Genomic DNA, 17781 nt, shown 5'->3' on the forward strand with positions numbered 1-17781 from the left:
GAAAAAGTAATTGCTGGAGAAATTCAGAGTAAAGCCCGTCCCTTAAGATTCGTACTCAAAATATTATCTTTGTCGCCTATGGTTATTGTACCTAGAATTTAATGAGTTTATACTGTTGGTTTATGTCCCCCATAGTCACTAATGATTGCATGGCAGACAATTCACTATTCTTAAAACTAGCATATATAGTGTAATAATACAACAGAAAAAACTCATTCATTGATGTTAGAGAAACTGAAACTACACAACACAAAAAATTAAAAATAAAATACCTCAGTGCCTTGAAACAATACTGCTCAATTCTATCTGTAAATAAAAATCATAAAACAGTGTTTTTGAAATTTGAAGGGTCTCATTTTCTCCTATGACTTGGCTCTGTTTTCATCATTCAGATCATTCAGAGTACACAGATCCTTCAATGTCTAGTTTATTTTTAAAGAAAATTTTCCAAGGTTTTTTTTTTGAGGATATCATCATTAAAACGGTAAATCTCCTGACAGACACAGGCTTGGAGATTTCTGACTCGCAAGACTTCAATTTGATCCCCCTTCCCACAAGTGACTGGAGAACTACCAGTGTTCGGTCAGGACAGAGGAAGGACAATGGTGTGAACACAGCACTTCATTCACAACATCTGTCAAGAAGACCTTAGGACAGCCACACACACTGTCCAGCAAAGTATAGCAGATGTCTCCAGGGTGAAAGACAAGAATCGTTGACAAGAGGGATCTTCCCTAGAGTCGTTTCCTCGAACCCAGATGAGCTCTACATTCATTCTCGTGATGCTGTTTGTCAGTCAAAACAAATTGGAGACCAGAGCAGAGCTGACAGTTCTGAGCACAGATCTCTAGCCCTGCTGTTACACTAAGAGAGTTTAACTGTGACATCACTCCGCCAGGCCTGGCCTGAACAGCCTCCACACAGCACTCACTGTGAGGAAAAGCACACAGTCACATCAATGGCTCGGGGGCCATCAATGGCTGGATGAAATGACAGCAGCTCCTGTCCCCTTTCTGCAGATAGGGTGGGGGCTACTTCTTGGGAGATGGTCAGTAAAGATGACAGCCTATTTACTAGAAAAGAAAAAGAAACTACATGCATGGCATTTAAAAAGACATTGTAATTGAAATAACGCTCCTTCTTAGATCATAAGGTCGTGTGAAACACACTGCAGAGGCAGGAACAATTCAAGTGGTACAATTTATGACACCATCGCTCATAATCGCTGTTCCTACTACTCTTATTTCTCGAAAGAAGCTCCATCAGCATTCTGACATATGCCTAAACAGCTGCTGCCATTTAATGTATTCAGGGATAAAGCACACAATAATTTTAGAATTTCTAAATTCTAATTGCTTAATGAGTTGTAGAACTGATTTAAGCACAGATGCTCATGTCTAATTAATTTCAATTCCTTCAGTGCAAGACCTTCTCTGTACAGCGTAAAGCACAGTACTTTTTAGCGCAGGACATGCTATGGATCAAAACACTGAATTTGAAAATGTGCAGCTATTTTCTTTTATTTTAAAAATACTTAAAAGGCCTACTTAGGGAAAGTCTTGTCTGGTCTTAGCTGTGTTTCAGTAACAGGCTGACTCCTTGAAAAGAATAAAAGGTCTATAAGAAACAAGACACTGTCTCTGGTAAAGCCTGGAATGGACCACATCGCTGTGCAATGGTAATGTGACTTTAATGTCCCTGGAAAGAGCAGCACACAGACCTGGACAAGAGGTGAGAAGACTGAAATGGATCAGATCCAAGATGGTACCACAAGGACATCTATGTGTAGCTAAATGTAAAACCTCCATATTGTACAGACTGTATAAGCAGAGGATTTTCAACCAGATATCTGGGAAACACCGAGAGCCCTCAGAGATTGTGCACAGGGTCCCCAGAAACACAGAGAACATTTTGACTCCCTATTTCAGCCAACACTCCGACACAGATTTACTCTTACAGGGCCAACAGTGATACTATAATTATTAATTAATGGTGTTTGCCTTTCAGAGTAATTTCTTCAGAAGTGTCCTAGGGTCAGAAAAGAAAAGAGTGCAGCTACAGTTCTCACAAAACAACAGGTTATAAGGTCTCCAAACCTCAGGTGAAAAGTAAAATGGCACAATTAAGCAGTGAAGAGCTTAGGTGGAGTGAAGACCTGAAGACACTTGTTATCAAGATGAGATAATAATAGTAAAATGTAAATAGTAAAATAGTTAAATCACCAGCAGCCATATCACCCTGCAACTCACAACTGGCAACCCACTGAAGCTCAGCAGGTGTGGTCAGTACCTAGATGGGAGACGCCATGGGAAAACTAAGGTTGCGGCTGGAAGAGGCGTTAGTGGGGCCAGCAGGGGGTGCTCACCCTGCTGTCTATGTGACTATACTGTAGTATAGTCTATACTATTAGTATATACTATATATACATACAGTATATATACATATATATAGTATATACTATATAGTATATATATAGTATACACTATTATATGTTAGTATAGTCTGTGACTATATTATTTTTACTATACTGTAAAAAGGCGCTGTCCTTCTTATGAGATGTAAAACTGAGGTCCCGACTCTCTGTGGTCATTAAAAATCCCAGTTGAAACCCCCGTTTTCATAATTCACTGGACAATCTGGCACTTGTCTAGTTTCACGAGGGGCAGCTTCCGATTTCCCCTCAGCAGCCCTGATCGAGTAATGAAATTGCAGTCTAGCAGTGTCACACGGTACGTGCCGCAAAACATACAACAGCATCCGCCGAATACATCCAACCATTTTGGCAGACGAATTATAGCTGTCAATTGCTGTAATATCTCAGCAATAAAAACTCAAATTGCCAGTAACATTATTAGTGCTGTAAGCAGTAACACAGATGGCTGAGAAAGGAGAGGCCTCTGTAATAAACAGAAAAAACTGACAGCCAGATATTGGCAGTTAAAATAAACCAACTTTAGTTGTCGGAATGCACTGGGATATGAACATAGTTTAACCTGAAATTTATGTAAACACTCTCTTGTTGTGCAACCATTAAGCAACAAGCACATCTCAGATAACACCTGCAGCTCACATTAAGAGGGCCTTAAATGTTGATACAGTCAATATCAGAACTTAAAAAACAGTTACAAAAAAAGGACAGTCGTCCTGTTTTCCCCGTGTGGATGATTGTCCTATTAACGATAACTTTTATTCTGTTGAATATTAACATCATCATGTATCCACCACAGTTTGGAATTGCCATACTGTATGTCTTTGGGTCTCGTCTACTGGAGGCTCCTGTACAGTATCTGTCTCTTCCACACGCTGACAATGCCTTTCTACGGATGTTAACAATGCTTTAGAGTCTGTTACTACAATGGTCACAAAATAGAAATTACAGAAATGAAAAAAATGGGCCAACCAGGTGTTAGAATTGACCACTAACTACACATGGATGCAAATAGAAAGCATATCAATTCTCTGAAACGCATGCAATCAAAACCTGGTGTTTCAATAGTGTGAGACAGGCAGCTTTCTGACACTCCACTGTTAACACACCTTTTGGTGACTTCATAAGCAATAACCACACTAGCAGAACATTGATAACCCTGCATTGTGTAGAGATGTGGTTAGCACTGAAGTAGTATGTTTTTTACATAGCTCTAATTCTTAAAAACAGGAAGCATTACTGCACAAACCGAATAAAGCTAAATTTGTTTTATTTCTACGTATATAAATGAAAACACATGAAAAAGTCTGCCTCACTCAACAGGGACGTGCCCTCTAATTACTTGTGCTTCTATATGAAAAGTACACCCTGGGCAGCTGAGCCCAACGGCCTGAAGCTCTAATAATTGGAGAGAGAACAAATGTCATTTCGGAGAAAATTAAATAAATGTGGTTGGTCCAATTTGCTGTACGCGGTCGTGCTTCTGCTGCCGACACACCAGCAATACTTTCTAAAACTCTCGGGAGCAGAGACAATGCTTTCCGTGGCACAGATATTAATTTGTCAGAGCTCCTAATAATGAAGAAGAGTGCACCATTCTGCTAGAATTGGAGGGCTTTCTTGCAATTTAACTACCCACTGACTGACAGCAACATGACCATTTTAGATCTTTAGTTTAAATTATGCATGCCTTTTATACTTGGCCCTGGTTCCAGTAAGAATGAGCATATCTGCAGTTAGTCACCTATTGACCAAGGCAGGCTATCTCAGCTCCAGGGCCCAGAATCCTGCAGGGTTTCGACTATTTACCTGACATCAACAGCATAAAGACCTGAAGGGATACATTGATTCAATTACAACTTAATCAATTTAACTACAGATGTTAGAACTTAGTCTCCTGGATTCTGAAGGGCCAGGGTCAGGACTCGATAATGCACACAGTATGACAAGTTTAAAGTTAAATTTACCGGCACCAAACTGATTCTACATGAGAAAGGTTTATGATGATAGGATATGATAATACTAATCGCAAGACGCACCACAATCCTTAAAATAAGCCAATTTTTAAAAGGTCATTATTTTTTAACATTCATTTGGTTTTTTTTCCCCAGTTACTTTGATTACACTTTAGCTCACAAGCGAACATATCTCCCAAATCTGCTTGGACACTGCTTCGGGTCAGCTGCACCAATCAATCACCCTGTAATAACCTCAGGTGTCATTATGTGGCTCAAACCTGGACAACAGGCTACCAACTAAAAGACAACCAAAGACAAGTGGAACTGAAGATAAAATAAAATTCATTCTCCGAAAGTGATAAAGGGCTGTGCTACTGTCACAATGCTTTGGTGTAACTAAGCAACAACATCAATTTAGCAGTTCAAATTCTCCATTTACATTTTAATTTTTTTCTTTGGAGGAAAAATGAAACAGTATCCCATCTTGGAAACATTGGAGCAGAGTCTGGCCCTATGAGGGGAACCTCAATAGTGGCTGATAATGGGAGACTTGCAAAATTGGAAAAGAACATTTCCATCCCATACCATATACTGTACAGTACTCAGGACTCATGGTACATGGTACCATGTCAAACTCCCATTTCCACTTTCTGTCCAGAAACAGCAGCATCTTCACTTTCCTCGAACAGCAGGCTGAGTGATAACATTCTTGTTGGCATCACCTCATTCACTGTCGTTCCAAACTTGTCTCGGGAAAACTGCACAAGAACGAACAGTTGCTTCCCCCAGCACTCATCCGAACTGCACACTGCAAACACTGGTTGGATAAGCTAAAGGTCATGCACTTCTCTTTTTTTTTTACACAAACCCTGGATCATGTTCCTACGCTAATGCAAAGCCCTGGCACATTAAAATAAACAGTTTATCAAAAGGTATATGACATAACACCAGGCACAAAAATGGATGAGACTGAAACATGGCAGGATCTGGTGGACTGGCCTTGAATATCATAAAGGTCATGTTCATACGTTAAGGGGATTTTCATGCAGAAGTGTTTTTAACACCATGAGCGACAGCATGTAACTGGAGTCTTATTTATCCCCTAATCATACAATCTGAACTATCATTTTTCTAAGTGTGATAAAAAATTGCATGACCTGAACAGCTACACTTTTTGAGAGCTTATTTTAATATGACAGTACGGTAATAAGTTTGCTTGTTTCCCAGCTTACCCATGAAAAACACTGTAGAATGCATAAGATTACAAAATAAGTAAGAGTTCATGTTTTCAAGCAATAATATTGTGATGCTCCATTGTATTAGGCAGCTAATCTCATTTTCTTAAAGCCACTTTTTTTCTGTAGCACCAAAAATGACAACTGTTTGCTTTTTTGCACTGAAACATAATTAAACGGTATCAATTAAGGATGCCACAAGCTGTGCAGAAATAGACAAACGTTAATCTCTTCTTTGGAACGCTCCCCTCATCAAAACGATCATTTTTAATCCTATAAAGATGTGCTGGTGCCTCGGCTCTTCCAGGCACCAGTTAGGAAAGGGGAAAAGAGGTTGTGAAAGATGTGTTGTCAAAGAGAACGCTCATTGATTTTGAGAAATAAACCATCCTTTTAGTCTCTGCATTTACCTTTTTGTGTTGAAACAAGGCAGGGGGGAGTTGGTGGGGGGATGATAATTGAATTTAAAATCCCAGTGAATGAAACAACCAGTGGTTTCACATTCTGGATTAAGAGGCTTTGTCACACATGGCTTTTTGTTTAATTCTTTTCTGGTTTATTTCCAGCACAGCAAAATCAGGAGACCGTATGTTGAGCAGCACGTTCGCTGTCACCTTGCTTTCATGTAATAGACTCCAGATGGTCATCTAAAGATGCATAATTGCACCATTTTTTTAAAATAATTTTTAATAAAGCCAAGTTAGTCTAATGCAGCAAGTTTAAATCCACATCCCATTCCTAGTTATGACTGAGCTTTGCAAACAACTTTTACACCCAAAATGTAGGGCCTTAAAAACAAAACAAAACCAGAACCTAATTTAAAAATGTCCCTCTACACACTAAAGCTGTGAATACAGTAATTCAGGGCCAAACACTATGAAAAGGTTCATGTGGGGAGCTGTCAATGTGTGATGGCTGCAAAGGAACAGGTAAATGTTCATTTCCAGCTGGAAAGTAAAAAGGAGAAAATATTTTGGGAGTGGAGTCTTCCTTCAGGTGTGAATTGCACATCTGAAAAGTTCTTAACAAAAGTTCAGTTAACCTTTACTTGCTTCTTTGAAAACTTTATGAAGTTTGACAGCCTCACAGTGACACAATCTTTCCTCTTAAGAAAAAAACAAAAGCAATGTCAGCAAAAAAAAAATGCATGTGATGTGTAAATTTTTCGGCAGACCCAAATGTACAGCAAAATGACTCATTCTTTACACTGAATATGCAACTGGAACATAATTATTAAAGTGGAATCTCTCTGGCATTAATTTAGAATTTCAAAGGCAGTCCTGGTGCACAGTAGCTGTAATAAATCCCACCAGACAGAGCCGATAGTGTGAGGAATTCTTTTAGAACCTAGCAGAGCATAGACGTCTGTATGTCAGTTTCATTTATATCAGCAAGAACTGTGTGTGGTTGAAACCAAAAGGATGGGTTTCTTAAAGCACTAACAGTTTTTTTTAAATGCTACATTGGCCAGTATGTGCTACAGTATTTTGAGAGGCCTCGACTTGTTTTCTATATCACTCATGAACTGACAAGGACACACTCGGAAGTCCTTTCGTCCTTCTGGCTAGTCTTCAACATTATGGGTCTTAGGAGGAGAACTGTCAAGCCCTTTCTCAAAGACCTTCAAATTTGATCTCAGGGTATCTTCTATCTATTCTACACCTGCAACTCTGTGTGTAAAGAAGTTAAGAATAACGACGAAGTAAAATTGTGCATGAACTTTCCTTTTAAACCAGAAATTGACCTTGTTAAGCTTGATTGTATAATAGGGTGATCAAAACTGTAACCAATACAAGATCCTACCTAAGTGATGTTATGACCTTTAATTTACAGTTTGGCTTCTTGAACTCAACATTTAATTTCTACAAGAATAGCATTTACTGTTGTAAACAACATCATTAATCTGGTAGGCATGACAAGATCTTGTCAATTTAATACAATCAATTATTTTTCCTAAATTATTTATAGCAATCAGTGTCAGATTACTATCTGGAGTCTAACCAGGAGATGCAATTTTGCAAGCTTTCTAATCAGCTCTGTTATTACGAACAAGAGATAATTATTAAATATAATACATCTAATCTCCATTTTCTGAATACATTTAATTTGCTTGACACTGCACATCACAACAACAGTGCTGTCATCTTTCAGCTGTTGGAAAACATTGTAACCATTAAGCTCTTGGATTCACTGGAAAGTTAGCAGATTCAAATGTAACACTATAAATAGAAAGGCTTCCATGAAAGTTTCTGTGCATCTAAAATATCATGGTGCTGATTAGGAAGAACTTCAAACAGTGCTCGGGAACTGAGGATTGCATATACCTCGACCTGCAGAGTTTAATAGACTGTGTGAATGCAGGAAAATGGCTTTGATGCTGTTTTTGACCATTTCCTGCTGTTTCGCACTTGTTCTGACTTGCTCTGCCTGTGTTGCTCAGTTGTTCGGTGCCGCCTTGGCACGCCTGGGGACTGATACCCCTGCAGGACCCGTGAGCTTGGAGCACCGGGGTTAGTGAGGTCGCGTGTGCACACGTGGCCTGCAGGGGTAGGCGGGAGGAAGACCGTCGCCCAGACATGCTTCGATAGTGAACATTAAAATCAATCTGCTGCTCTGCCCTGTGCCAGATTCCACACAGTGCTTGACAAGGCGGTTACAATAATGCTGGGAAAAGGGCAGGTTTCCATTGGGTGGCACAGTCCTGGAAGTTGCTCTCTGACATCTCTCTCAGCTGCTGCAGAAACACAGAGGATGTGCTTTCATCACACCTAGGGCTGCTGAAAGACGTATCAACAGCCAACTACCTAGTAAGAGGTCTGCTGCACCCAATAAAGGATGACCTCTGGAAAAGGAGACTGGATGGACTGGACTTTAAAATTAAGTGGAATGCTGCTACAGTATTTCCTCCAGAAATCAATATTAAAGCACTTATATCTGGCAAAACTTAGCCTCACTTTTTCTAATACTGTAATTTACAAACATTAAAGAAACATGTGAGCAGAACGGATGGCACTTGGGTCCCATTCAAGACCTGGGGTGCTGTCTGTGTGGAGTTTGTATGTTCTCCCCACACAGTTGCATGCGTTTCCTTCAGATTCCTTCTATAGGCCAAAGACATACTGATAGGTTAATTGGTTTCTGGGAAAACTGGCCTTGATGTGAGTGTGTGCATGTCTGCGTCTGTGGTTGATCCCTGCAATGGACTGGCGTCCCGTTCTGGGTGCATCCTGCCTTGCGTCTGCTGCTTGCTGGGACAGGCTCCAGCTCCCCTGCAAATCTGATTTTAAAAAAGCAGTTCGAAAATGGATGGATGGTTGGGAACAGCCCATGGGACCATCTGACAACACTGTGCTGCTGTATTTTTCAACTTAATGTGGTGGTAAGTGTTCCATGGTCCAAAAAGAGGAAGATCGAAACAAGGCAATAGGGGAATTCTCTTACCATCTCCCAGCACCCTAGAGACAGAGGTAAATACACAGAGATCAGATGAATGATTCTTTCTACTGTCTAGCTCTCTTCATTATTCACAGACCTCACAATCCTCATACCTCATAAAGCTGGAACACAGCTGTGTCTGAAGAGCTCACACAACCTTCAATTGGACATAATATTCTAACCCCCCATGAAGAGAAAACCAAGACCAATGAGCTTTAATCAGCACCATGCTGGCTAAGAGAGATGGGAAACTCTGGATGGATAGAAGGAAGTGCTTCATAACTGGATGGCTATTAAAAGAATCTCAAATTCCTTGTTTCGCTTAACACTTCAGATCAATAACACTCAACATCAGGTTATATGGTACAGACCATTAGGACAAAGACAAATGAACCCTGCGGGTTCACAAAGACGACAAGTCTATTTTTAGTCAACATGGTGGAAATAAATAAATTGCCAGTGGAGCTCTCTCTGTTGCCCTCACGTATCAAATGTGACAAAACACAAGATCAATTCTGTACCTTTCAGTTTCATGCTGAAAAGCCTCCCTCTACAAAATGCACCATTTTAGCCCTAACCAAAAACTCAGTATACTCACAGAATTCAAAGTCAGATTTTCTTAAAAAACAGTAATGACAAATCATTGTTATTTTTACTGCCTGCAATTTGTAATGGTCAGCTCTTACTTGTCTTTGATCACTGCAGCAGGCCTTTTGCTGCTATATCACCCCGCAACTCACAACTGGCAACCCACTGAAGCTAAGCAGGTGGGAACCTGGCCAGTATCTGGATGGGAGACCTCCTGGGAAAGCTAAGGTTGCTGCTGGACGAGGTGTTAATGGGGCCAGTAGGGGGCTCTCACCCAGTGGTCTGTGTGGGTCATAATGCCCTAGCATAGTAATGTAAACACAATACCATACAATTGGCACCATCCATCGGATAAGACGTAAAACTGAGGTTCAGGTTCAGCTGGGCATTTTTTTTTAAAAGAGCAGGGGTGTTACCCCAGTGTCCTGGCCAAAATTCCCCCTGGTCTCCTAATAATCCCCATCTATGAATTGGCTTCATCACTCCCCACTGATAGCTGGTGTGTGGTTAGCATACTGGAGCACTATGGCTTCAGAACTCATACCAGAGGACATACGTGGAAACTACATTAAAGTACACTTAATAGAGGAACACAAGGCACAAAGGGTTGTGGGAGTGGGGAACAAGGCACCCAGCTATGTTGTTGAAGTCGATACCTTGACTTCCTTCAGGAACAGCTGGATGAGACCCTGCGATCAATAATCTACTAATTACCAATTGGGCTAGATGGGCTGAACGGCCTCCTCTTGTTTTTAACAGTCCCTAAATGAACAGTAACACTCACTGAACTGGCTGGTGACCGAAAATTCATACAGTTAAATTTATGTTTCGATGTGGGGCCCAGAGTAAAATGGACCAAATGGATGTCCTAGTTCACGGCACTTAAATGCACAGATGGGAGTGTAATACAAGTCTTTCTCCAATAAAAATTAACAGCCATTGTGGAGAACCCTTATCACCCAAAAGGGTTTATGTTCCCCTTTATGGAGCCATCTGAGCCACAAGGTCAGAGGTGAACTGTGATGTCACTTCCTGTTCTGATCTCTATGCATGTTCAAATGTCGCCCAGGTGGAAGCTGCACTTGAGTGGTGAATGAATCCGGTCTCCTACATGCAATACTCCTTAGAATCACGCAAACAATTATTTTATTACAGTGATATGTTCTCCAGGTTTATACAATTAAAGGTCTTCCGTTCTTCGCCTGAGAGATAACAGATTAAACCAGTTATCAAATCCAACAAGCAAAAGGTAAGACAAGGTGCCTTTCAGCTCTAATCCACCACAAAGGGCTCCATGCATGCTGATTTCGGCAATAATGTGCCTTTCTGTGTCACACGTTTCTGCCTCACAGCTAACTCCAGCTCTCCACTACCACTCCCCATCCTGCTCCTGCTCTGATGAGAAATCTTGCCTTGCTGGTGTTTGCCATTCACAGACATCACCTCCAGTGTCTCCGGCATCCCTGCATCTAGTTCTGGGAAATCCTACACCACCAGCCTGGGGGCTGTGCAGCTGTTCAGATTGAAAACCAGCTAATTGCATAAGAACAGAGACCCATTATATTTAAAGTAGCTTTCCCAACTTTATCCACACTGAAATATACCAGAAAAGAAACCATGAATGAAACTGCCAAGCAGTATATTATTATGGTCTAAGATCTACACACAATAACTAAAATGGCAGAAGAAATTTTAAAACATTGTACACAGCTCAAACTTCCAGGTCCTCAACAAGCATCAGGAAAGTCACAGAGCCAGTTGACCATGAGGGTCACGTTCACAAGGTTGAAGATGGGCTGTGGCCTATGCTCTTGGTTGCTAGGCAGTGCTAGGGGTGTTGCCATATCATAGGAGCAATGACCTGGCCTGTCATTCTTGCCAAACATGGACTTTCCTGGCATTAAGGTTAGCTTTCCAATATCGCAAAAGTGCAGGAATGGCGTTTCTGTGATGAGGCAGTTTGGAACGGGTTGCTGAGACATTCCAGCCTGGATCTGACCCACTGCTCAGTTACGCACATCTTCACATCATTGTTTATAATAATTCATAATACTTATAATGCAGTTTATAATGCCCTGTACTCTGCATCTAGAAATAATAAAAAAAATTAAAACATTTTTGCTTTAGAACCTTCTCAAATCAAATCAAAGTTTATTTATCAAATGCACAATAATACAGAGTGTAGCAGTAGCTGCTGGCAATGAAATGTCTTTTCTGCGAGCTCATAAAAATCACAAAATTAAGGTTACGAAAATAAGGTTACATAATAATAGATGTAATAGAAATTGAATAAAACTCAATATGAATAGAGCTGCTATGTGTCCATGGTGTATGCAATATTTACACGTAGTGCAGTTATGCTGAATACAATGAAAACTGTGTGTCCATGTAGCCATTACAGGTGATTTGCTAAAGGAGCTGCAGGTTGGCCATTTAGCAGTCTTATTGCCTGGAGGTAGAAGCTGTTCCATAGTCTGTTGGACTTGGACCGAATGCTTCGGTACCGTTTACCAGATGGTAGGAGGGAAAACAGTTTGTGACTGGAATGACTGGGGTCCTGGTCTTCTTAAGACCGTATCTTTCCCTCTAAGTTTCTGAGTGGAAGAAACCTTTATTTGTACCTTTGGAAATCATATACAGCACCGCATCTGAACCTGTGATTAAATTTAAGATCTTCCAAAATGCAACACAGCAATCCGATGTGTTCTGGTGTCAGCTGAATGCACACTTGCATCTCCAGGTAATGGGACACTTGGACACTTCCTGTGACACTAGTTTAACATCAAAGATGATATCTGGGTACTGGTCACGCAATCTATGAATTCACAAAAATGAACTAGATAATTTGTCTAGAAATGTATGGCTCTTGACATGTGGTTTGGAGGGAAGCGAAACATTGGACCCTTTTCACCAATGAGATCAGCAGAAATCATGGCAAAGTGGATCGGTTATGCTGGTGGTGCAGCAATGTCTGAAAAAGGAACAAATCCATCCTTTTTCCAATCGCTTTCCCAGCCAGCAGCGGGCACAAGGCAGGATACACCCTGGTCAGGACACCAGGCCATTGCAGGAAAGACACACAGACACAGGCAGACACAGACACACTCACACCAGGGACAATTTTCCCAGAAGCCAAAGTAACCTACCAGTATGTTTTTGGACTGTGGGAGGAACAGGAGGAAAACAGGAGGAAACCCATGAACATGGAGATGAGGAGAACATACAAACTCCACACAGACTGCACCACAGGTCCAGCACTGAACTCAGGGCCCCACAGTTGCAAGGCAGCAATGCTACCCACTGTGCCACAGGCCGCAGCAAATAAATCCACTATTACCGATTTACTGACTTAGCTAAATGATTTCATATCTGAAAAACCCAGTCTTGTCTTTCACCCTCATTCTTGTTTCTGAAGAGACTGCATTCTGTACATTTGATTAGCACTTCTCATCCCAACGGATCCTGAAGAAATTTACATGTAGGAAGGGATCCACTTCATCCACTTCTGAAAAGCTGCACTCACCTGGGTAACATTTATTATTATTTAAATTTAGTTTGAACTTTAGAAAGGCTGGATTGTACAAGCCTGGAGTGGAATTTAGCCAAGACTCTGGGAGTAAACTTTCATCTGAGGGGTGGCACCTCCTACAGCACAGTTCCCCCAGTAACTATGCAGGGGCAGTGGTTGGTGAGGTCTGGTCCACAGGGAAGAGCGCCACCTACTGGTCCACCACCGCCGCCAGCTGTAACCAGGTTTTCCTTAGAGGTCTCCCATCACACTACAAACCTGGCTCAGCCTTGTTTAGCTTTGGCAATGATGACATCAGCCTGAAAGGCCGTAGTGCTGCTTTTGGTTAAAAAAAAAAAGACAAATGAGCTATTGTATTGCTCTTAAATTGCGATTCAGGAAGATGGATGTGGCATTTTCTAAAATCAGTGTGCTGTTTCCTTCTTTTATTAGCCCTGCAATGGTCATTTTCACAAGAACATGGTCTGTAAATTTTCCATGTTAAAAAGTGCTTTTTGCATGTCCCTGTTGGCCTTGAGACCATGTCAGTTGGGAAGTTGGGAAGACAGCACAGCAAGAATAAGCCCTTTCCCAAAGCACTGGATGCTTAATTGCAACACCATGGCCCTTATACTATTAGATGACCTGGCTTTTTCGGCTGCTTTTAGCACCCCCACAATACGCCTGCCCTCCTGTAATTCACCACACTGCTGTCCGCTCTGCTCCCTGGTGGCTGGATATAAGGCCATCTGTGTTGCCTTTATTCCCTGGGTGTGCTGGGACTGAAACACACATAATGGGCTGCATTATTGGCAGGCCAAGCTATTTCTTTTGTTACAATTCAGACATATTGATTCTCGAGAACCACCCACCACGGCCAAGTGACTGAAACCTAGAGCTGTGCTTCAACAAAACACGCCATGTGACAACCCAAAAGCAGGTCATGCTTACGCAGATGACCCAAATCAATACGTAGAAAACCTCCAATATGAATTAAAGCAGTTTGCGTGCCCGATGCACTTTGACTGAACAACTGCATTAACACTGAAGAAAAAGAGAAAAACTTACACTGGCCTCTGTGTTTTTTGTATCACAGCACCTACCCAGCTGGGCTTGGCTTTGGTTACTGAATAACTTAAATTGCATATACTGTACAGGACAAAATAAATTCAGATGCTGAAGCGTGCCACACAGAAAGCAAATGGAGAAATCCCATTGCACACAAAATAATCAAAGAAGACGGAGTTGTTTTAAAGATCAAGACTAGATTCAATTACACAGACCTGGGCATTATTAATGTACACAGTTCAAACTCCACATGCTAAGGGCCCGCTGTGTTATGTGCAAATGACCTCCAGCTTTTGTGCTTACGGCTCCTGGCTAATTAGAGTGTGATGCCGTAAGGGCGGCTGATTTGACTCTGAAGGGGGTTTAAAGGCTGACGATGCCACGTGCCATGCCACTGGCGAGGCGAGAGACAGGAAATTCAGGGGGGGCCACAGGACGTCAGTTCTCGCCTTCGTCTGAAGGTCAGCTCGGGGAGCATTTAAAAATCACAAGCGGGATGCTCCTATTCCTACGCAGGCTGTTCAGAGAATCAGTCACGCTTGTTTCATGTCTCTACAGTTAACTTGTTTTGCGCACAACTCAGGAAATGAAAAAAACAGCAGGGAACTGAAGCATAATAACGGCACAGACAAGAGCCCAATGTAATCAGGCCCATTGAGCCTCAGACATGCGATTTTAAGTAACAACTGAAAACACATATACTGTAGCACTGTACCTCAAGTGTGAAAACCACTTTACCTGAACAAACACTATGAGAAATTTAGTGAACTCTATACTGTCTGTTCTCCAACAAAACAGTATTGCTGCATAAGACTTCAAAGACATCAAGCTTCCTTTATATTTTGCAAGATCTAATAATGGATGACAAATTACATTGCAGGTTAAAACATTTAATTAATTATGAAATGCTTTAATACAAATTCAAAACACTCATTTCACAGTTGACATGCCATTTAAACAATGTAAACTTCTTTAAAATAAAGAGTATGAAGGCACTGCCCGAATAGAGGGATCTCGTGGCACCTGGAATTGGAGCCGGGGTCTAATCTGCTGCTGCTATTTCTCTCAGTAGTGAGGGACCGAAGAAATCAAATATTAAAACAACATTCAGGAGACATTTCCCCAGACTTTGACTGAAGTACCATCCATGACAACTTTCAAATGGATTTCAGAGAGCTCTGAAACCTCTCCACCTCACAGCAGCTACCTTTCATCATGAAAGGGTTTTGACAATGAAAGCGCTTTGGTTTCAGGGACCAATGGCTGTCCTAGTGATTTGGAGAGGACAGAGTTAGTCATCCGTGAGCCCAGACAGAGTATGGGACCTCAGCAGATTCTGACTCAGAAACAAGGTCAATCTCAAAGGAAAACTGACAAACTGGCCCAGTTTCAACCTCTATAACAGAAAGTCACTTGAGACAGCCTGCCCCCTGGTAATGACTCAGGCTCTTTGTTTTACCTTTTTAATATTTGTTTTAATCGTTGTGACTTTTAGTCAGTGCTTTAAAATGGCAGTGACCTGATGGCATTTCAGCATTTTTATGACACGAGTGCCACAACTGCTTGTCCACCAAGAGTGAGAAAGGGAATTTTGTTCATCAATAAGCTGGTTTGCTCAGGACCTGGCACGGACACTATCAAACTTTAAAAAAACAATGAAAACCATCTGTTTTCTGAGATGTGAACATGAATAAGTGGCTCTGATCATGGATTAATGAATGGTATAAAACACCTGAAAGGAGACGGAATATTATGTCAGTGTGCAAGTGACTTTTTGCATATATCATCATTGTTTTTTTGGTTTCATATTTTTTTTTTACAAAGACACATCGCCCACGTAGGAGATCTCGAAACAAAAAATGAATGCAGCCCCTGCTTTTAGTGGTTTCTGCATGGAGAGGAACCAGAGGCCGAAGAAAGACAGTGATTTAAAAATCCTACCTTTACAGCTGGAGCAACACCTTCCTCTGCTGTGCTCTGTCCATTCTGTAAAGAAAGAAAGAAAGAAAGATATTTATAGCTCAGGGAAATGCATGTATTGAGTGAGCATAAACTGAGATGAAGCAGAGTAGGTTTCAAGAAGAGAAATGCATTAATGATAAATACAGCATTTGACAAAACAAGCACGCTTCAAAATATTGACTTTTGAAAGAGCAACAAAAACAGCTTAGTCTTTCCATCTAGCAGTGGATATTGAGAGCAGGGTAATACAATTCAATTGGAAGGCTGGTAAACAAAGACAAATTTACATTTTACTGCTGAAATAATCCAAACACAAGACACTTGTTTATCTAGGCCTGTTTCACTTTAAAAACCAAGGAGAAACTATTGATATCACCAGTTTGCTTGGCTAAAACTAAAACAAAACCATCTTTATTGTTTAATAACATTTTCCCCTGGTAAAAAAGCAATGCTGCAGTTTTTATACCTTGTTGATAAACATCTATTATTCAGAACCAAAAAACACTATTGTACTAATTAATATACTCATGTTCTGGGGAAAATAAAGATCCGTTATGTGGGCTATTATCATATCACAGAAGAATTGCAACACACCATTTCATAACAAAAAATAAAACACTGAAAAAAATACAGATTACACCACTTGTGGCTGTAATCTCTCTCAGTCTGCCTGCTTAGGTTGGAATGAAGATTGTGTGTACAAGCAGCTGGACTAGCCCAAATTCTGAGAGCTACCTTTCTCATCTTTTAAAAATGGCTTTCTTGCACTCATCAGTGGATCGTATACCGAGATCTGAATGTCTCCTTGCTTGTTAAAGGCTTCCCTGCACTACAACACAATCATTCATATAAAAAAAACTGTAAAGTTATTCTGTATCAATCTGTTTTTAATGGATAAGGGATGAATGCACAACCAATAGACTTACTCAGCAATGATAAATAAGGGCTCTCACAGAAAAAAAAAACTGGTAGACAAGGCTTCTCTCGACAGAGCTCAAACTACTTCCCCTCCTGAGATCACACTACATACACAAGTAGCCAGACAAACAAAGGACAGGGCTCAAACATCCTTCTCTCAGGCCTGTCTCAGCCCTCCTGAAACTACACTGCACACCCAGCCAGCTAGGCAAACAAACCAAATGTGCCAAAAGCCCAGTCATGTGACTCAGTGAGTCCCCAACACCTTCCCTGCTCTGGAGGGTAAATGTCATCATCACAGGCACAAAGTGAACCAGCATTACACAGCAAAAAGAGGATACGCTGGGCTGCTGTCGATCTGCAGATGTTTAGAAAAATCTCTTTTCTGCCCAGGAATGTAAGGACATCAGGGATTTCTAAGGATGCAGGGAAAAAATGAACAATACTGTTCTCTCACACATTGGCTATATTCACAGAACATGCACAATCAGGCTGCAGAACACCCCCCTGAGCTTGAACAGCTAACAGGTGTTTCACAACCTCACGTTCTAGTCACCTCACTTCTCTCGTGACTGTTTCCAAGTGGTCATTACCAGCGGTCAAACAAACAGCACTCCTCTCACCCATATATTCAACATATATTTAAACTCCCTTATAGTGAGTGGTTAATTAAAAATGTAA

The 17781-nt window shown here is 41.1% G+C and overlaps 1 protein-coding gene across 3 annotated transcripts in view; it reads right to left on the reverse strand.

The window, feature by feature from the left end:
- rps6ka1 (ribosomal protein S6 kinase a, polypeptide 1) overlaps positions 1–17781 on the reverse strand; it is an 89650-nt gene that overhangs the window by 59383 nt on the left and 12486 nt on the right. For all 3 annotated transcript variants that reach the window (XM_088931847.1, XM_088931846.1, XM_088931844.1), the window contains exon 2: positions 16162–16206. In XM_088931847.1, coding sequence (XP_088787973.1) covers positions 16162–16206 — 45 coding nt within the window. The remainder of the gene's footprint in view (positions 1–16161; positions 16207–17781) is intronic.

This window comes from Atractosteus spatula, chromosome 14 (assembly GCF_055471065.1).
Source record: "Atractosteus spatula isolate fAtrSpa1 chromosome 14, fAtrSpa1.hap1, whole genome shotgun sequence".
Classification (NCBI taxonomy): domain Eukaryota; kingdom Metazoa; phylum Chordata; class Actinopteri; order Semionotiformes; family Lepisosteidae; genus Atractosteus; species Atractosteus spatula.